The sequence below is a fragment of the Amphiura filiformis genome, chromosome 8 (assembly GCF_039555335.1).
Source record: "Amphiura filiformis chromosome 8, Afil_fr2py, whole genome shotgun sequence".
In the NCBI taxonomy this organism is placed as follows: Eukaryota; Metazoa; Echinodermata; class Ophiuroidea; order Amphilepidida; family Amphiuridae; genus Amphiura; species Amphiura filiformis.
In genome coordinates, this window is record NC_092635.1 from 63,565,105 (window position 1) to 63,587,844 (window position 22,740).

A 22,740-nucleotide genomic window follows, 5' to 3' on the forward strand; every position below is an offset into this window, starting at 1 on the left:
ATGCACATTTTATTTTAAAATGATTTTATATTATTTAGCAATGTATAGTTTACTATAAAGTAGATAGTGGCAAGCACATGATAAAGGACTGATCATTCACTACAATCTTCACTTTTAAACTGTATTTTTTGAATGTGTTGACTGTTAGTCCGAAACTCCTGCAAAGCTATGGACATGGCATCTTACCTACTCCATTCTGTAATAGTCTGCATTGTGTGTTTTCTCAGTCTTCAATCATTTTGTTGAATGTAATTTTATGAATCAAATAAAAAAGATAGAAATTGGCCTCACTTTAGTTATGTGTCATTTTACAGTATTTATAATTTATAAAGTAAGACAATAATTTATTTATTTTCTATAAGTGCATGTCAAAATATGGGATATATTGTTCAATATTATAGCTAGCCCCTAAAAACTTTATTTTCAATCGGATTTTTCCCGTTGAAAAGACAAAACTGATGTTTAAGATAGCAATAATATCATCAATAACATTTTGAGTCAATTTTATCCATAAAACGATACAGGATAGGATAGATAATGAAGATTGTTTTACAACATTATTATCTGTTATCAACATATCAATTATGCACTCACAGGCAACCAAACATCATGCTATGCTCAGTAGTCCACTGATATGACCTCGTGATCATTCCCCCGCTTTGACCATGTCATTTTTTGATATGCTGATTGCTGAACAAGTTTATGTTTATATGTGTAGGCCTAACCTATGATAAGTTTTTAAGTCATAATTAATTCAAACATAACTTCGAGAATACTCGTTTTCGTTCGTAGAAACGGCAAAACGTACTTATTTTCCTTGCAAATCGAATTAGCAGACATCAAAAACATTTCCACCACGAGAAGTAAAAAAAAAATTCATACCAATAGAAGAAGGCTATAATCTTAGCTAATCTTTAGTGTACACAAACCCCATCTCAGAAACAGGTACCAGCCCTATGGGCTGGCGAAAACAGGAAAATATGACACAACATCCAATGGGGTAGTAAAACAAAATATATAAACAGAGTTAAAAACCAGACGTTTCGAAAAGACAAAACTTTTCTTTTTCATTTCAAGGAGTAAAATAGGAGACCCAATTTAGTGGAGACCACTCAATAATGTGGAGCTGGTCTCCACTATATTGAGAGCAGGTCTCCTATTTTGCTCCTTGAAATGAAAAAGAAAAGTTTTGTCTTTTCGAAACGTCTGGTTTTTAACTCTGTTTATAAATTTTGTGTTACTCCCCCATTTTTTAGTGCATGTAGAATATTCATTGTGACATACATGTATCTATGTTAAATTCTAACAAATGTTTGATGACATATTTCTACCAGATATTCTACTTAACATATAATCAATTTTACGTCATCAAACAGAAACATTACTGGAAATAGAATGGGAATAGATTAAATAATGTGGATATCTTACATCAAATATTCTTAGTTAGCCTCAGATGGATGAGTAGACAACTTCACAAATATTGATTGATTGATTAATTGATCGAGCGATCGATCGATCGATTGATCGATGATGATGATCAATTCATAACCTCATTAATATATGCGATACATGCGATCCAATCATTTTTATTTATTTGCCAAAACGCAAACGCTGAACGCGGTCACTAATATTCAAGAGTGGACCTCCGCGCCATCAGCGTAAATATTAGTAACCTCCATGCGCGACGTGTTGTGCGTCGAACAAATTGCGAGAGCACCGGTCGCCATATTTGGATTGCGCGCTACCATATTTGCACAGATTGTGATTTGCACTTCTGTTATTGGTCGTCCTGTTTTAGCCTGATAGATTTTTGGAAAGGCAAAAGCGTAAAAATTGTTTATTTTAGAGGAAAATTGTGTGTTATTTTGTAAAGTGAAGAGATGAAAGTGACGGTTATGAATGAGGTTAATAACTTTGCATCGGTAATATGTCGGGCATTTTTCACAATGCCCTCCAAATAACCGATGCGCAGTTATTAACCTCTAATTAATTACCTAGTTGAATCCATGACCCCACTCCACTGAAACTTGCCCCTGGCTCTATATCATTTTGTATACATGACTGTACACCTCTGCTGGCAGTAGGGTGCCTGAAAAAAATGTATTAAACATATTAGGCCAAGTTGATATGACACCACTGAAACATCGACAGTATACCACTAAGTTATTTTGTTCATTTATTTCATGTGAACACCTGCTTGATTAATAAGCAGCATGACATATCGTCACTGGGCAGGAAAAACCTTATATGTACTTTTGGCCCTTGAACATGGATAAAGCCTTGTAGGTGTAGACTTTATATTGCAGAGGTTGCTTCATCCATGTTCAAGGGCCAAAAGTACATGCAGGAAACACCTCATATTTACTTTTGGCCCTTGAAAATGGATAAAGCCTTGTAGGTGTAGACTTTATATTGAAGAGGTTGCTTCATCCATGTTCAAGGGCCAAAAGTGCATGCAAGAAACACCTCATATTTACTTTTGGCCCTTGAAAATGGATAAAGCCTTGTAGGTGTAGACTTTATATTGAATGGTTTGCTTTATCCATGTTCAAGGGCAAAAAGTATTATGAGGTTTTTCCCGCCCAGTGACGATATGTGTATCCAACATAAACTGAGCTCAAAAAGAAACTTATAACTTTTCACAAGGTCCTATCTTAAAATCCTGTCCATCAAAATCAACCAAAATTAGGCACAGGTTTTACTTCAATACTCTACTCTAAACACGTGTCAGTAACCAAGCAGTTATCCAAATGACACAATAGCAAAATGTACCGACATGGAATAGTTTCCTGGACCACATTCACAGCCCAATAATTGGCACCCAGCACAAGATAATTTTTTACGGTAAAAAATATCACATAGGCTAAAGTCTGTCTTGTCTCAAGTTGAAAGTAATGCCATGTTGGATTTTGCACGCTAGCCTAATCTTGCGGGGCATGTACACACGCGTATAAAAGCTCATTTGTCCACAACCGTGTAAACACACCTCTTTTCATGTCATTGAGAAATTTTTCAACTTCATCCTCTCCAATCGGTGGTATATTTTCTTCTTATAAGTGGTGGAGTTATTTGGACTTTGCTAGAGTAGAGATCTTGGTAGAACTCTTCTACCCACTTGATGACTAGTTCGCTGTCTGAGATTATGTTTCCGTCTTCCCCCTTCAGGGCTATTAATTTGAGATTTTCCAGTGGCAAGTCCTTGCATTGCTTTCTTGTAGCTTTTGTTATCTTCAAGAGTTTTCTGAAACATCTTTGTGTCGTGTGCTCGGATATCGATTTCATTTGTCATTCGCTTCCTTATGGTCAGGGACAGGCGATTTGCGCGGAACTTTTTTCCGCGCAATTCCGCGCAATTGGCTATTTTTTTCCTATGGGCAGGGATACATGATTTGCACTGAAAAAAGAGTTCCGCGCAATTCCGCGCAATTTGCTATTTTTTTCCGCGCAAATCGCCTGTCCTTCCTTATGGTTTTACTGTGTAGTTCTGTCTATAGTAATACTTACCCTAAATTCAAATCCAAGCTTTGACTAGTGTCTGTGAAGCTTATTTCCAGTTTTCTTATACAGCCATCAAATGTGTCACTAACCTATTAGCATAACAAAATATAGACAATGCAGAATAAATTTATCACATATAAAACTGGCCCAGTAAAATGACAGTTCGCGTAAAGCAGAATCTACACTCCATAATAGCAATAGTGTTGCCAAAACTTTTCAGCGCCAAGGCGCGGCACATTGGCTCACCAGGCCATGGTAAAGGGGTCTCAAGTAGCCCAATTTTTAAGCTTCCAAAATACTCCAATACTGGATATTTGGGTGGTTTACCCGAATTTATAGAACGTAAATCACCCAATTAGGCAGAAAAGCACTTGACTTAAAATGTAGTTAATGGGAAATTACGGACCGATCAATCACAAAACCCTTTGTAATTGAAATTCAGAGCCTCAGAGACTCAAAACCTTTATAAATCGGCTAAATTGAAAGGAAAATACATCAAACTACTGCCGTGACCTGACTTTTGCAAAGTAGCCCAATTTTAGGCAAGTTGCGGCACGGTTTTTTGAGTAGCGGTAAGTGATTGCCAAGTGAGCTGAATAGCGAAAGCAGTGGGGATATCACTTTACAATAGCAACAGACTGCTTTCCAAACATTCTGAATTAAGTTCCTGTAGTGCAGAGGTGTCATCAAGTATGTTACAAGCATTTATATTGATTGGGCTATTTCGGTTGACATCCATACACCATGGAAGATATGACCTTAATCTCCCACACAGAGGGTGTAGATTTGAAATGGCATCACTCATGCAGGTAACAACATTTGAAATTCACACTGTTGAAGATTAAGGTCATGTCTTCCACAGGGGGGGGGGGGGGTTATGAATTTAAATTGGAATAGCTCATTGGTTACAATATTTTCATGACCAAATTCACTCACCCGATATTTTTTTCTGGGACACCCTGTATGTTTCAGCTGTTAAGCATACAATTCCTATGTAGTGGTATATATTTCTATTTTCCTAACATATCAAATAAGTTTATTCTTACCGGCAAATCTGTAGTGTCAACTCCATTAGCAATGCCTCCCACATAGAAGCTGCTTCCCAGGGTCAGTGTTGATGGTGTATTTGAAGAGATTGCATTATTGGCATAGTCTCTATTCAATTGAACCAAAATGGCTACAAAATCATTGATTCTTAGTACTACTACCTGTCAAATAAAAACAACATGGAGATATATAATAATAATAAACCATGCTTATATAGCGTGCTACACCAAAGTCCCTAAGTACTTAAACAAATTATACATAGACAAAAAACATAACAAAACATTGTTATGCAATTTCAAATAAATAACTTTTCAGAGATGTTTTAAACTGATTAACAGTCTGAGAGTTTTTCACATGTAATGGTAAACTGTTCCAGAGTTCAGTGGCAGCAATAGTAAATGAGTAATGACCATACTGAGTAAAAGATGATGAGCTAGTTAGACGAAATTGTGTTGAAGATCGAAGACTACATCATAATGTTGTACGAGTTCTTGAAGATGTCTAAGTGAGGAGGAGAACTTTGTATATAATGCAGTATTTCACAGGTAGCCAATGTAAATCATGAAGGATTGGAGATTTGAAAGAGGACATTAGTATGAATGGAGCAGATATGACATAACTCCAACCAGCAGCATCCCAATAGTTGCATCTTTTAGCTCAGATTTTTAATCTTAGAAGATCTAATTTGTTGAAATCATTCAAGTAATAAAGACATGCTGACCCAAAAACCCAAGGAAGATGCAAATTCAAAAGTTGCTCAATTGCATGCCCTATACTGAACTGTACACAAAGCATTCTCGAACAAGAGAACTAGTGCCGCAGTGGTTTCCATTGATTAGTGTAAATATAATCGGATGTTTCGTCGTTCATGTGCTTATTTCAGTTATATTGCATTCTTATTTTTTATTGTGATATATTTTCTTTGTATGACTTGATGCAATAAATGACAGAGCCTTTTGGCTCTGTGAAAGATTAAAACTAGAATTACCCGGTTCGTAATTAAGGTGGCCCCACATGAGGCTACCATATACTATCACAATACCAAGTTTGAAGTTGATCGGTGATTGCGTTTAAGCTGGAGAGTGCATTAATGGAAATGAAGGCAAAATATGCAAATGAGCTCATTAATATTCAAATATGCAAATAAAATGACACAAAACTATTCAGCACATCAGGCCACCATATCCTATCACCGTACCAAGTTTGATATAAAATTGGGCCGGATTGAGTGTGATACCTGAATTTATCGATCGAGCTAGAGTTTTCAAATATCATGCGAGACAAAGTCGAGCGTGATATTTGAAAACTCTAGCGAGACTGATAAATTCAGGTATCATGCGAAATTATCCATCCAATTTTATCATTATTATGTCTTCAGAATCTTTTTTTGGTCAAAAACATGATTTTTATTAAAAAATATGGTTTTTGGTAAAAAATGTGATTTTTGGTCAAAATGTGATTTTTGGTTCAAAAATATGATTGGGGTCAAAAATGTGATTTTTGGTCATGGCTTGTCACATTAACAAAAAAAATCACACCAAAAGAGACTTTTACACATAAAGTATATGAACTATGCACTCTATGAAGAGGCTACAGATATGAAAAAACCCTGTAGCTCCAGGTGACCGATACACAAATTTATCGGACAGCTGGGTTATGTACAAAGGTATAGGATGCAAGATTCTGAAGACATAATAATGAAGTTGATCGGTGATTGCGTTAAAGCTGCAGAGTGGATTAATGACAATGTAGGCCAAATATGCAAATAAGCTCATTAATTCTTGAAGAAATTCATCAGGTTTGTGTGATACAATTAACAGAATGTTCTTCTTGTCAAAACCAATTAATTTTACTGACCTGACAGTTTCGGCCATCTTGGTCGAAGGCCATCATCGGAGTGATGGTACTTGATCCTTCCTTCTGGTTGATTGGTCACCAACAGAGGGCGCACTAGCGCCCAGAAGTGGATCGTATACGTGACTGAGATTTGTACTCACCACCACCTATTTCTTGTTTCGAGGGAAAATCTACAAACAAAGATTTGGTGCAGCGATGGGGAGCCCGGTGTCCCCGGTGGTTGCGAATTTGTATATGGAGTTTTTAGAGCAACAAGCCATTGCGACAGCCCCATTAGACTGTAAACCACGGCTCTGGAAGCGGTATGTCGATGACATTTTGGAGATTGTCAAGCGAAAACCAGGTTGATAATTTAACCACTCATCTGAATCAAACCGACCCTACGGACAATATTAAGTTCACATATGAGAAAGAACATGATGGGTCAATACCGTTTCTCGATACACTTATCGTCCATAAACCCGATGGTACCGTAAAACTGCTGGTTTACAGGAAAGCAACGCACACAGACCAGTACCTCAACTTCGCTTCGCATCACCCAATACATCATAAGCTAGGTGTGGTCCGCACGCTGTTGGATAGGATTAACTGTGTTGTTACGGAAAAGAAGGATATAGAACAGGAAGAGGACAAAATCAAACGCGCCCTAAAACGCAAAATGGACAATAAACAGGTGGCAAAACCGAACAAGAACAAGGACTCCACAGAGAAAAACAAAGGATTTGTCATCATTCCTTATGTTGAGAAATTGTCTGAAAGCGACCACTCGCATTTTTAGAAAGCATGGCATCGCCACCAGCGATGCACGCCCTCATACTACCCTGAGGAAATTGTTAGTCCACCCCAAGGACAAAAGAGACCCCCTTTATGCGACCGATTGCGTGTATGAAATACCTTGCGCCAATTGTGACACTACTTATGTGGGTGAGACAGGTCGATCGTTTTGAAACCAGATTGGGTGAACATAAGAAGGAATCGGACAAAGTAGCAAAAAGTAAAGGTATCTTTACTAGACAAACCAGGAAACAATCTCAAAGCGAACAATCCAAATCAGCAATCGCGAGACCACGCAGTTCAGCATAATCATGTTATCAACTGGGGAATGGCGCCAAAATCCTCGACAAAGAATGTGATTAGGGGCACGCCGCATCAAAGAATCCATGTGGATAAGAAAGAGAGCTCCAAACACCATGAACAGAGATGAGGCGGGCCCATTTTCTCAGGCACGTATACGATCCACTTCTGGGCGCTAGTGCGCCCTCTGTTGGATGACCAATCAACCAGAAGGAAGGATCAAGTACCATCACTCCGATGATGGCCTTCGACCAAGATGGCCGAAACTGTCAGGTCAGTAAAATTAATTGGTTTTGACAAGAAGAACATTCTGTTAATAAGCTCATTAATATTCATAAATATGCAAATAACATGACACAAAAGTATACAGCATGTGCGGCCACCATAGACTATCACCGTAGCAAGTTTGAAGTTAATCGGTGGTTGCATTTAAGCTGCAGAGTAGATTAACGACAATGTAGGCAAAATATGCTAATGAGCTCATTAATATTCATAAATATGCAAATAATGCGACACAAAAGTATATAGCACATGAGGCAACCATATACTATGGTTTGAAATTGATCTGTGATTGCGTTTGTGCTGCAGAGTGGATTAAGGACAATGTAGGCAAAATATGCTAATGAGCTCATTAATATTCATAAATATGCAATTAATGCAACACAAAACTATACAGCACATGAGGCCACCATACCATATCTCCGTACCAAGTTTGATATAATATTGGATGGCTGAACATGATACCATAACATATCGGATGAGTCATAAAAATATCGGACGAGCCAGCGGCGAGTTCGATATTTGTATGACTCATCCGATATATGGTATCATCAATAAACCATCAATATTATCATTATTAGGTTTTCTTAACTCCTAATAACCCTGAAAACATAATAATGAAGTTGATCGGTGATAGCGTTTAAGCTGGAGAGTGGATTAATGATTTAGGGCTCAATCAATCCAATTTTATATCATTATTATGTTTTCAGGGTTATTAGGAGTTAAGAAAACCTAATAATGATAATATTGGATGGCTTATTTCGCATGATACCATAACATATCGGATTCGTCATACAAATATCGAACTCGCCGTTGGCTAGTCCGATATTTTTATGACTCATCCGATATGTTATGGTATCATGCTCAGCCATCCAATATTATATCATTATTCTTTGTGGGGCCTGAGAGCAAATTACTTGGAATTCTGAAAATAGGGACACCCTGAATTGTATTTAGAGAATAAAGATATTGTTTTTAGCAGCTGGAGTGCATCTATCGTCTCATATAACACAGACGACATCATTATTTTACGCGTTGTTTTATGCCAAAAAGAATGATGTTGCCCGTGTTATATGAGACGATAGATGCATGACACCGGCTAAAAACAATACCTTTATTCTCATTCTTAAACACTTCAATTCAAATAAAAATATCATAAGTATTACAAATTTTAATCAAATTAAATCCTACATTTTGCAAGGAAATACCTAGGGCTTAAACTCGATCAGTCCTGTTGTTGCTATGTGCCTCCGATTGGTTCAAATAGCGAGTATGTGTATCGCGTCGATGAACACGCGCTTACCCGTGTGATATCGTGTCATATCACATGGGTAAGAACCAATAAGATTGCAGGATTGTTCTCAAGTGTTTAAGAAAGATAATTAATGAGCGGAATGGGTGGGGTCCAGGGGCCTGCCTTAAGGGTCCTGTTGGGGTCCAGGGGTAAAGCCCCTAGTGCAGTCCATTCAATCAAATGTTGTCATCAACCTAATTGATTTGAGTGCATTTGTTATGTGTGAGACGAAATGTCGCGGTAGATTGCAATCATGCTTTTGATGGATGCATTTGAGTAGTCAGCCATATTTACGGGATGATACGTCATATGAACAACTTCTAAAAAGTTTGCATTGAGGAAAGCCAACATGGCTGTTTAAGCCTAATTCGTAATTATGTACTTCTTTTAAGCAATGGATGCATCTTGACGTGGAAATAAGATGAACAGTGTGTTAATAACCTTGTATATACATAGTTTCAAAATACAAAAACTGTGCATACAACTTATTTGAGTTTAACTTATGAACCAATGACTTGAACCAACAAGTGCACACATGATCAAAGGGTAAATATGAAGGGCTTTGAAGGCTATTCGGAACGTGCATCGGTGTTATTATGCAAAAGACACTATACCCAATAAAACTGTGCTATCTGGAAGCATTAAATATTGATTAAATTATTTGAATAAAAAAATAAATTTTAATCATTTTCAGAAATAATTCTGTAACAATTTCCACATAGATGTGGGCAACCTATTTAATCAAAATTAGCCTTTCTGTTCAGACCATTTCTGATGTACTAAATCTGTATTTGTTTTAACCAACAACTCTTAACAACCAAAAATCAAATTTTAATCAAATAAAATTTTATTTTGTAGCTAAGATTTAAGAGAATAATCATGGGTAATTTCTATTTCCTAGCACATAAGATAACAGAGATGTAACGATGGAGGTAGAACTTTTGAATGACCCTCGTATAAAACAATGTCTAAATTTCCGACTTTGAGTCAGGTGATGCTGCGTGCCACTTTAAGAATTTGTTTATGATCTGTACGGTAATCTCTTGATTAAAGAGCTGCCTACTGGTATATTTAAAATCAGGTTTGCACCCCTCATACAAAGATTCAATCCCCAAATATTTCTGTGAATACCACTACAATATTTTACTTACTTCATGCCAGTAGCCATCATCATATCTATCTGTTGTGGTAATATTGTATATCTGCTGCGTACTTGTCCTAATGGAAAACTGCAATTTGCCTTCTAACATTGCAAGTGCCATAAACTGGCCCACACTGGTTGCTGAATCCACTACATACAGCAGCACTCCATTGGAAGATACGGTCCGGAACGCCATAGTGATTATAAAGCTATGAGAGAAGAAACAAAATTATGCCACTGTTACACACTATTTGTTGCCAATTACTGGTTTTTTTAAATGAATTTACACTTGTGGGTTTGGGAGCACAATTTTGTGGGTATGTGTCACTTTTCTGTTTTTCCATTTCCTTTTTTCAAAAGGGAGACAATTAAAAAGTTTGAGATTTTTGAACAATATCAACAGTAGATCACATTCTTGTATCATCAATATATTTCAGTTTGCACATCTTCTTAATAAAACCTATACATACATTTTTAGATACTAGTGAATACAGCAGAATCTAAAATAAAGCATGTATAGAGGTTTTATTACACTGCCAGATGTGCCAGTATTGTCAATGTTTTATATCATGCCTCTATGTCTACATATTGCATGATATAGCTGAGGAATTTTTGCCATATTGGATTATCACTAATGGGATCTATAAAAACAATTAGTGCATTAACAGACATGGCAACTTTGTAATCCAATTTCCTTCAGAAGACAAAAAAAAAAATGTGTTTTAAACCAAAACTGTATTTTGGCTTCCCATCTTTTAGTGATCACACAAGTCTCAAACCAACAGAAAATCAACCACACCACATGTTTGTGCTTTGTTTGCAGCGTAAATACTGGTACACTTTCCACTAGGTTCCTCTCAATTGTTTAGTCTGTATTTAAATGGCGGTGAAAGATTGAAAGCTGTATAGAACCATTGTAGTGTTAAACGCTGCTAAACACGCTTCTTAAAAGACTAGCGTGTTGATTGGTAAAATTTATTTATTATTCGCAATAGCTTACAACTGCAGCCATATATTTTGAGGCTTGAAAGATTATTATTTTGTTCAAGATTCTCAAATTCCATACTGATTACTCTTTTGGCTCAGCTCTTTTTGGGGGAAACAGTAACCTTGTTGTAATTATTATTTTCAGTGGCATATCATGGCCACTCCTACCCTGGGGGCTAAAGAAAATGTAAATTTTGCCGCCCCTTGCAGCAACAGCCCGGCTCTTGAAAATCTAAAAAGTGGAGAGGGGGGGGGGGGGTAGAAGTAAAACATTTTTCACCAATTTATTTATTTTTTGGTTAAAGAATTAGAGGATTATCACCCCCTCCCCCAGATTACCACCACCGTCTAGAGCTGTTGCCGGTCAAAAAGGTACATTAGTTTTCCATAATTTCCGCCCTTTTTCATTGATAATTCTTGCAACCCCTTCTGTCCTGCCCTTTTTTCTTGCTGCCCCTTCATCTTCCATCTCCCTTTCTTTTCGACCGCCCCCTGCTTTTACCCGAGGGTGGGGGCTTGCGCTCCAAAAGCCCCCCAAAAAAAATATGCACATGATTTTGCGTATTAATTAGCATGTCTGCATTACCAAGTCACTGATATCAGACACTGATCCAGGGCAATAAGGTGATATGTTCTCATCATGGGTATTTCCACCAAGTTTCAGTCAAATCGGAGCAATTTACAATTTGACATCTAGATGATCTTTGACCTTGGAGGCAGACAGCTGGGCAGACGACCACCCATCTATGTCATAAAGCCCCACACAAAAATTACACCATCAACATTGATGCATTGATACATACATTGGACGATATTAGGTCAGACCTGCCAACCTTTGAGTTCAGAAAGCTGTATTCTGAAACCCCCAAAGTCGCATTTTTCATTAAAAATACTTATTTTCCAAAAATATCAAGCATTGACGAGCTTATGTACAATATACAATCCACTGTAAGTGTGAGAGCGATGCTGAAAATCCACACTACAAACGTGCATGATTTTCTCCTTTCCGAGACGAGCGATTCTGAATCCATCTTTGTCCACCGCTCAATAAAATTACGATCCGTAGATGGCATATTCCTTCCTTTTCCACATAACTTATGTTTGGAAGAAACATAATTCTCTGTAGACATTGGAAGACTTGGATTGTAAAATGATTCAAAAAGATTGCCCATGTTAACAATATATCTAGCAATGGCTGCCATCAACATCACCCGCACAGCAACTTTCAGTGAACATAGATACACACGCACATGTAAAGATGACTGCTACCGCATTCGTGTATTATATAGTCTCATATACACCTACAATGCATGCAACTGCAATTTAGTCTCTTTCATACATTTATACAACAACGCAGATGGATGCAGCCGTTTTGAAACAGGAATTTTTTTTTTTGGTCACTGATGAAAACCTTTTTTGTTATAGGAAAAACATACGCCCGTATTTTTAATGAATTCCCGAAACAGCGATTTCTCTGTTTTACCTTAGGCCAAAAAAAAAAGTTTGTGACATTTCGCATTTGTTTTCAAACCATTCGTGAGCTTTAAGACAAACCTTTTTTTTTTTTTTTGGCCTTATTAAAAGAGGACATGTTCTGATATCGAAAACCAACAATATGTGGGGGAAAAATATGTTTTTAATGCAAATCGCACATTTTGCTTTAATGAATAACAAAGAAAGGGAAAAATGCATCTGACATCTTGGTTTCCACCTATACAGGAAACAAAAATCATGGCTTTCATTTCAGCCTATATATTTCACTTACCTATTTTGAAAATTGGCTCTTTCAGCTGCCGTTAAGTCATATGCCAAGTAGCCACGTGGTACCCGCCCCAATCTCACATCCTGGCTAGTTGAAACAGGGAAAGGTGCAGCACAAGACATAGCAGGGGGTGTCTCATCATCTGGTGGGGGTTGAGTTGGGTATGGGAGTGGTGGTAAGGTGACAACCTCAGGAGTTATCCCAGAGAGATCCATGCCAAGCTGAGCAACAACTACTTCTGGATCATTGAAATTGATGAGCCTGAATATGATGGACAATGGTTGGTTACAACAATCAGTGATGGCGCTACCGGGGAATTGTTGCCCCCCAGTTTTGAGGCAAAACCCCCAAATTACATAACTTTTCACGTTTTGCAGCAACTGTGCACAAAATTTGTCAATTTTTCCCCCACTGAAATTCACTTTTCCCCCCAATGCCCCCCTCCCCCCGAAACACTGACAACAATGGGCCAGTTGAAAGACATACACCTCCTAGGAAAGACATTATCTAAATCGCCCACACAGGGGGTGTAGATTTCAAATAACCCCATTTGAAATCCAACACCCTTGTGTGGAAGATTAAGATCATGTCTTCTTTAGGGGGTGTATGGATTTCAACTGGAATAGCCCAAATATCCAATTTTAGGTAATGATACTAAGAAGGATAAACAGTCTGAACTCTCTGCATGTTTCAATGGCTGAGGTCAATATGTAGGCCTACAGACTATCAAAATTATTGGTAATCATCATTTTATAGTGATTATGAACAAACCTAGCACATTAAAATACAAAAAAAGATCTGCCTTTATTATTAGGTTATAAAACTAAAACCAATTTAAATTGTGGTAATTTCAAGAGGTTTCATTAAAGCATTTAGTGGTAGGTTTTCTAACAAACATCAAGGCCTCTACTTGTATAACAAATTCAATGGTAAACTGTGATAAACTGTAGTAAACACAAAAAACAAATTTTACATTCACAACATGTTGTGCATTCATAGCACTAAATAATAACTACACTACTTTGTATTCAGGGAGCCGGCTCTTTTCAGATCTTCCACATCCTTGGCTGGTGTTGGTGACCAATTACTAGAAAATATGTGATCCACATCAAGACACAAACCATATTGGCACGTGAAATTGAACAATTCATCTTTCACTCATTTATTTCTCTTTTTAGCACGCAGACAGCGTAAATACGGATAGTGGGATCCTGATTGTCTTACAATCATCTCAGCACACTGGTGATTGGCTTGGCTCATTACATATCAAAGCTACATTTGACACTTATCGCAGAGGGAATACAAAACCACGTCTATGTCGCTCACTAACAGGGTGTGCTCATTAATCCGACCTTCTCTGGAAGCTTAGTATAGCTATTCAGAAATCAGATGTGCAAAACTGCTCTACAAGTGTGTATGGTTAAAAGAACATGACCCATGATTAATTCTTCATTATTTAAAAACCTGACATTTTGTAAAAAAAAAGTTTTATTTCTAATTATGATATGTCCTGTGAGGAACTTTTAACATATGGCCCATGATTGATGCATGTACAAAGTAACTTACCTATCAATTTCCAAATACAGTAAGCCAAATAATTAAGGTACCAGTTATGTTCACCCCTGTATATCCTACACAAAGATAAATATGGCAACAGTAAAACCAGCAGCCAATACCTGTACCCTGTGATCTAAAACCCAAGGAAGTAACAAAATCAAAAGTTTCACTTTCATGTTCTTATAAATGGAAAACACGGCACTAGTTTTAATGTACTAATCAATGGAAGCACAGGGCTCTCTTGAATGTTTTGTGTACAAATCAATAGAGCATGTAATGGAGCAAAACTGCAACTTTTGAATTTGCATCTTCCTTGGGTTTTGGATTATTGTGGCTTTATTTCTTAACCGATTTTAACGAATGGTGTCTTAAATCCAAGCTGAAAGATGCAGCTATTAGTTTTTGGCTCTAATTATAACATATCTGCCTTTGTTTAGGATATACAGGGGTAACAATAACTGGTACCTTAATTGTTTTGCAGACTGTATTACAAATGTACAGGACAGAGATACTTACACTCCATTAATTGCAAAATCCTTAATGCCACTGTTGATGGAATTTCGTACAGGATATTGTCCACCAGGCAGAACAGGTGTAGTTTCAGGTACACCTCCCACGTATAGATAACTATTAGTAGCTGTGATTGGAATGCCTCTAGGTACTATCTGCCGATTACCATATATGGTTGGCAAGTCATTCACTGTCAGAGATGCTCTGTCAACACACATTAGTAGACACTTGTTAGTTACACATTTAAACAGCTAGGTAACACAGATAAAAAATCACATATGTTATGTTATCCCAAAATTAAACTGCTCTATCAGTATTCTTCAACTTCATTGCAATAAATGCAATTCAACAGCTTAACCCCATGAGAACCACCTGCCGATTGGCCATAATGTATATTATGTCAAATTTTGAACCAATAGAGGAGGGTATTAATATTAAAGATCATCTGCAAATGCAAGTTTGACCATAAATTGTTTAAAGCCTAGTCATAATTGGCAATTGAAATGAGCATTTCAAGTTATCAACCAATCAGAAATGCTGTTAGATGACTAGTAGTGTCCAGGGGGTTAATTCACTCTGGGGTCTAGTGCCATCATAGATGAGGTTAATAGCTTTGGCACAGACAATCATGGAGAAATAAAACTGAGGTCAACATCTATAACTTAATCATACCAAATAGACGAATAGGCTATGTAATAAAGCAACTCACATGACTCAAATGGTATAATAATTGAAATGCCAGATGTTGGAGGACAGAGGGACAGGTCTCTAGTTCGATTCCACAACCATTCATAATTAATACCGGTTTCATTGTATTATCATGGGGAATTCCCAGTGAATGAGGATGACTCTGTCATGAGTAACATCGTATTGCATAGCCTCTATACATGTATAAATCCACACTTACGATATGCCAGAGAAGTCGATGGATACAGTCTGCCATTGTCCCGTATTAAGCCTTAGACCCCTAGTCTGTAATGGTTGTGATTGGCCATTGCCAATGTTGTATTGTAAGAAGAGATTACCATGGTAGAGCACAACATAGAATATTTTATTCTGTAAGAAAGACACAACATATTATCTTGAAATGTAATTACATGGGGTATGTGTGATGGATGCATGGATGATGCTAATCATGTATGCTTGGTATAATGTAAAACTAATTTTGAGATATGGTTGGAAGTGTATTCTTATTCAGTGGGAGCTGATGGTCTAGTTGAGTTCGTGGACACATAACCTGATTGGATAGTCGTATGATTTTGGGTGTCTTCTATCAAGCCGTTGAAGACCCTACGGTATCACAAGTATTGAAAACATGTAACATGCTTGTAAAGGTGCATGTTGTATGTGTAGACCTATAGTGTGTAATACCCACACGTACTTGCAGTACTCGCAACAGAAGGTGAAAAAGATTTTGTTTATTTTAGAATAAGGGGAGTCTTTATGATGGTAACTTCATTTTTGCTCAATAAAATAGTTTATAGTTATTAAAATAATATTTACATGACTATAGAATGAGAAGAAATGATATGAATAAGTTTTTACTATTACTCGACCATGTGATAGACAACAGGCAGGTCCAATATTTGATCATAGTATACTGGCTGTCCTGGAATCCACTACTCAAATTATTGGACCTGCCTGTCGTCTATCACATGGGAGAGTAATAGTGAAAACAACAAAACGTCCCATCGCTTATTCGCTGTAACAGTTAATCTTTGTTTCAGTGGGATTTTATTTCAGTTTGTAGTGCAGTTGGATGAGTTCTAGACTGGATATTGGAAGTGTGCTGGTTCAATGCCCATCAAGGATTACAGGTAACACAAAGCTCCCCCCTGACCAGGGATAGACTTTTACACATGCCCGCACGCCAATGGCATGTACTTTTGCTGTTAGGGGTGTGACTTTTTAAAAGTACACGCACGACTGGTGTGCGGTACTTTTGCACCATAGGGTCTCTTCTCAATTTTAGCCTATTTAAACATTATTAGTCTGTGATCTCCACACATATTATTTGTGTCTCTTTTGGTCTTATTCCCTGCCATTGTGAAGCATTTCTTAATTTAGTATACCTTAATATGCTTTGTATATAAAGCTCCCTCTAATAAATGCCCCCACCATTTTTCAACCAAACTATTCCATAAATGCTGTCAATATACCATACAGTACCCACATTTTTTAACATCGATTGCTGGTTTCACGATATCCATGTGGATGGGCGGCCATTATTATCGACAGTATTTACAGCATGGACTATACAGACTAACCACAAACAGTCCCAGCATCACCCGATGGTTTAGATTTGATCGCTCTCTTTCCATTTAAATCCTTAATACTTACAAAACTCTGCCCATCATAACTGTAAGCCAGAATACCATGTGGATACTTACAAAACTCTGGCCATCATAACTGAAAGCCAGAATACCATGTGGATACTTACAAAACTCTGGCCATCATAACTGTAAGCCAGAATACCATGTGGATACTTACAAAACTCTGGCCATCATAACTGTAAGCCAGAATACCATGTGCATACTTACAAAACTCTGGCCATCATAACTGTAAGCCAGAATACCATGTGGATACTTACAAAACTCTGGCCATCATAACTGTAAGCCAGAATACCATGTGGATACTTACAAAACTCTGCCCATCATAACTGTAAGCCAGAATACCATGTGGATACTTACAAAACTCTGCCCATCATAACTGTAAGCCAGAATACCATGTGGATACTTACAAAACTCTGCCCATCATAACTGTAAGCCAGCATACCATGTGGATACTTACAAAACTCTGCCCATCATAACTGTAAGCCAGAATACCATGTGGATACTTACAAAACTCTACCCATCATAACTGTAAGCCAGAATACCATGTGGATACTTACAAAACTCTGCCCATCATAACTGTAAGCCAGAATACCATGTAGATACTTACAAAACTCTGCCCATCATAACTGTAAGCCAGAATACCATGTGGATACTTACAAAACTCTGGCCATCATAACTGCAAGCCAGAATACCATGTGGATACTTACAAAACTCTGGCCATCATAACTGTAAGCCAGAATACCATGTGGATACTTACAAAACTCTGCCCATCATAACTGTAAGCCAGAATACCATGTGGATACTTACAAAACTCTGCCCATCATAACTGTAAGCCAGAATACCATGTGGATCAAATGTTTTGAAAGAGAAGGTAATTGTCTGAGTAAGCTTCAAGAGGTCTGGAACTTTTAGTTTGGCATAGGCATAAGCTCCTTTAAAAGCTATACCAGGTGCCACCTGTACAGAAAGAGAATAAACATGTACTTGTTATTATGACAGTATAAAGTAGATTGAACTCAGTGGCATACCAACAGGGGCTTCAATCAAATTTCCCTGGGACACTGGTTCATATTTCGCACCCTCTGTTCAATAAAACCACTTATTCAAAATTCACCATATGATATTTTATTTGTATAGTTTTGAACCTATTTCGAATCCCCTCATTTCAGACCATTTCACACATTGACTGGCTGCACCAGTACTGTTGTAGTTTTCACACAGTGACTGGCTGCACCAGTACTGTAGTTTTCACACATTGACCGGCTGCACAAAAATACTGCACTGAATAAACAATCAGTTGTTAAGAAAAAATAATTGCAAGTATAGCAAGAGAAGTCCCATCTCATAACCATTTTGCCGACAAGTTAATGACACTTAACACAATCCATAGCCCATAGGCCATCTGGTAAAGCCCATTCCCCAGATAAAGTTTGTTATTTTATAAAGTTATCATCGAGGAATGCTTGAGGGTGTCTTCGTCAGCAAATATTATAATATGGTTTTAAACGGATTGGAATAGTGTCAAGTATTCTGCTTTTTCCTCTGCTGAATCAAGAAAACAAACAGAGCCCTTATACTATTTTGTGTTTGAATGTGATATACCAACCTGAGCTATAACACCAGTAAAGGAGACTCCCAGGTACTGTTGTACAGTGTCATTGGTTAACACTCTGTATTCAAGATCCCATGATGAGCCATTAGACATCATCAAATTATTTATAGCACCTGCAAATGGTAAGCCATTGGGACCATGTCTGAAACAAAATGTCAGAGAAAACTATTGAAATTTATGACTCACAATTCATAAAAGCATTAGCAATGACCAAGTCCACAATATTATCATCACCCTCATAACCAAACTGCCTAAGTCATATTACATGTTATAATAAATATAATAAACCCATTATTAATAAAATGTCCAGCCGCATTCTTCATTAACTTGTGGAATAGATCAAAAGAGATGAATTGAACCTTGATACATATTTTGCACTGTAACTCAGAATACAATTTGCCGACTTTACGAGCGGTTTGTGGTGGACGGTCACATTTTTGGCTTTTGCATAAGAGGATTGAACTACGGGTGTGAAACTCCATAGTTAAAGCATTTTGCACCCTGGTGTGGCAGTGACGTCAAAGCGTTGAGACAGCTTTTCACGCACGCATCTATGCGGCGTCTTTAGGCATGTGCGTGTGTACTAGGGTGGGGCGAAAAACACCTTTTTTCTCGGATCGACTTGGAACTCTCGGAGAATTTTACTAGGGTACATACTACTATTGTGCTAAAATATCAGTAAGTTCGGAGCATGTTTCGCCCAAGCAGTAGATTTTCACAAAATCCCTACTTATTTGCCATTTCTTACTGTATAACTCTATATAGAGAAATCAGTAGAAACAACCTGGGCAAAGTAGGCATTGAGATGACATCATAGCCAATATTAAACAATTTGGGTAGTTTGTTTGGACCCTCTAGAACATCACCAAATAGCAAGCAGTCTCCAATTGGTTACCATTATTTTTTGCTAGAGACCTGTATTTAGTTAAATATTGATGATATTTGAGTTGCTAAAATAAGGGGTAGGGGTAGCATTATGGAGCATTTCCCCAGTTCTACTGAGTCAAATTTCACAATCTTGGTCTTGTTGGGTAGATATGAACTGCAAAAGTACAAACAATACTCGAGATATGAATTTAGAGCAGCTCTGACATGACCAGGGGTTACAGGGTCATGTGACGCCTGATTTGTAGTAATTTTCAAGGCTAAACATGGATAACAAAAAATCAGAGAGCATTTATTTTTGGCAATGCTGCAGTTCATATCTGTGCAACAATACCGCATTTGGGAAATTTGACTGAGTAGAACTGGGGAAATTCTCCATAATGCTACTCCTACTCCTTAATATAGCAACTCAAATATCATTAATATTTGACTTACATGCGTGTCTTTAGCAAAAATAATGGTAACCAATTGGAGACGGCTTGCTATTTGGTGATGTTCTAGAGGGTCCAAACAAACTACCCAAAGTGTTTAATATTGGTTAGGATGGCATCTGAATGCCTATTTTCCCAGAATGTTTCTACTGATTTCTCTATATAGAGTTATACAGGGTGTCCCAGAAAAAATTACTGAGCGAATAAAATTGGATGTAAGTCGGGAAATAGACATCAAAATCTAAAATGTAGCGCATAACCTATTTTATTATGCATCACATACGAAAGTTTTATTTGATTAGGTTGACTGGTTGTGAAGAAATAACTGATTATATAATGCGCGCATCAATGGAGTTCATTCCAAGTTTGATTAACAGGCACTTTTTTCGTACTCGCTCACCGCTTCCTAAAGTTTAGTCCACATTATCTATTTTATAATCCAACGGGGTTGTTATGTTATTTATGCTTTCATTGAAGATGAATAACAGTTTGTCCGAGAAAACTTTGATATCTGCAATTGGACACCCCGGGTTGGAAACTGTCCAACTTTAATTCTTTAGGTTGTGCAAATATGTTACATTTTAACTTTCCAAAGAACATTTGAGCCAAGAATGACAATTATCAAGTGCTTACAGCTTTACGTGTGATTTTTGATACCATGCAACATTAATGTTGAAGTTTTAAAAGATTTAAACTTTGCATTACAATTTCTTGGAAATATTCCAAAAACATTAATGTGTGTGAATTTTTTTTAAGCCAGCTGGAATTCTTGCAACATTTATATCAATATTAACGAAAAAACATATCTGCAAGTACCTAGCATCATCTTAAATGCAAGCTTTCATTTTCAATATCGTGCATATTTTCAAATTTGAACAAAACCTAATTAAATGTTTTACAAGAAACAGATTGTTTAAAAAGAACAAAAAGGATTTCAACGACCATAATATGAAGCCTATTGACAAATATTAACCACTAGTGCGCATTGTGATGAATGATCTTTCTTTCAAACTTGGAATGAAGTGAATTGACGCATGCGTTATATAATCGCTGATTTCTTCGCAATCAGTAAACCGATTCGAACAAAATTAGCGTATAAGATGCAGGGTAAGATGGGCTACACGCTGATTTTTATATTTTTGGATTCTGATGTCTATTTCTTGACTTACGTCCAAATTCATTCGCCCGGTAATTTTTTATGGGACACCCTGTACAGTAAGAAATAGCAAAAAAGTAGGGATTTTGTGAAAATCTACTGCCTGGGCGAAACATGTTCCGATATTACTATTTCAGCACAATACTACTTTGTACCCCAGTAAAATTCTCTGACAGTTCCAAGTCGATCCGAGAAAAAAAGTGTTTTTTGGCCCACCCTAGTGTGTACGTCGCGCTTTCAGGGAACACTAGCGATTTGTAGCCGAGCCCAACGAAATGCTTATGGCCGTCACTGCCACATCAGGGTGGAAAATGCTTTAGAGTGTGGGGGTGAGGTCATTCAACCCCCTAGCTCCTCTAAATAAATACTACTTACGTAAATTGTGTCGGTGATGTTCCTGGCAAGAGAGGTAGCGCTGATATGTGTGCTCCTAATAGGATCTTGGGTGAATACTGCAAATTGGAGAATCTTAATGGTGCTAGTGTTCTCTGAGAGAAACTCTCCAACAAACTGTCCCCATCACTCACATTGTAGATGTCCATATTGTGTTGAGATTCATTGAAGGATATGTAAACCTGAGAAAATAAATTAGAACAGAAGAAAAGTATTACAGTTCAAGCTATAATAATTGACGCATTGGCCAGCTCTTTAGTGTAATTAATACAGATATTTCCATCCATTTTTCAGTGCTCTTGGATAAATGGTCTTTGCATGCCTGAATAACAAAATAACCATTTCAGTGTTATTTTAGTGTGTTTTGATATCAGTGTTATTGTCAGTGTTAGTCTGATATTAATGGTGACTGAAATGAAACAATGGCTGAAATTACACAATGGGAGCAAAATCCTGCATAAGCACAATATTTTCACAAACCTGATAAATATCACAATTGGAGAAATGGTATGACACTTCCTCAAATAAAAAATGTCTAACCTACCAGATAGTAAAATATAGTGGCAAATGGACACTGGTTTGACCAGGTTTGTAGTGCCATCATGTTATGCACAAGGTCCTTTTATGAATACTGCATATACAGGTAATGTAAATGGACTAGCTCCCTCCACCAACATCATATTATACTGAGGATTCTGACCCCTAGGATTGCACAACTAAGTCGACTATAGTCAGTCACAACTCTTAGCAGTATTCGGAAAGGACCTTTTGCATTGCCTGGTTTGGCAGAGTTTACGACGTAAACGTAAAGGTGGGATCTGATTGGCTAATTTAATCACGTCATCATCACATCTGCACCTCATTTGCCAATCAATATGCATAGCCAGTGGCTGGTACATGCAACAGGTCAATAGTGTATCATAT

General features: G+C 37.3%; 1 protein-coding gene across 1 annotated transcript in view; it reads right to left on the bottom strand.

Moving 5' to 3' along the window:
• Window positions 1–22,740, bottom strand: part of LOC140159657 (laminin subunit alpha-1-like) — a 160,638-nt gene that overhangs the window by 7,218 nt on the left and 130,680 nt on the right. Inside the window, exons 41-50 of the mRNA XM_072183152.1 lie at window positions 21,799–21,998; window positions 18,946–19,093; window positions 18,147–18,296; window positions 15,914–16,062; window positions 15,013–15,210; window positions 12,943–13,200; window positions 10,201–10,399; window positions 4,545–4,706; window positions 3,505–3,587; window positions 1,995–2,089 (exon numbers count right to left, since the gene is read on the bottom strand). Of these exons, the coding sequence (XP_072039253.1) occupies window positions 1,995–2,089; window positions 3,505–3,587; window positions 4,545–4,706; window positions 10,201–10,399; window positions 12,943–13,200; window positions 15,013–15,210; window positions 15,914–16,062; window positions 18,147–18,296; window positions 18,946–19,093; window positions 21,799–21,998 (1,642 nt within the window). The remainder of the gene's footprint in view (window positions 1–1,994; window positions 2,090–3,504; window positions 3,588–4,544; window positions 4,707–10,200; window positions 10,400–12,942; window positions 13,201–15,012; window positions 15,211–15,913; window positions 16,063–18,146; window positions 18,297–18,945; window positions 19,094–21,798; window positions 21,999–22,740) is intronic.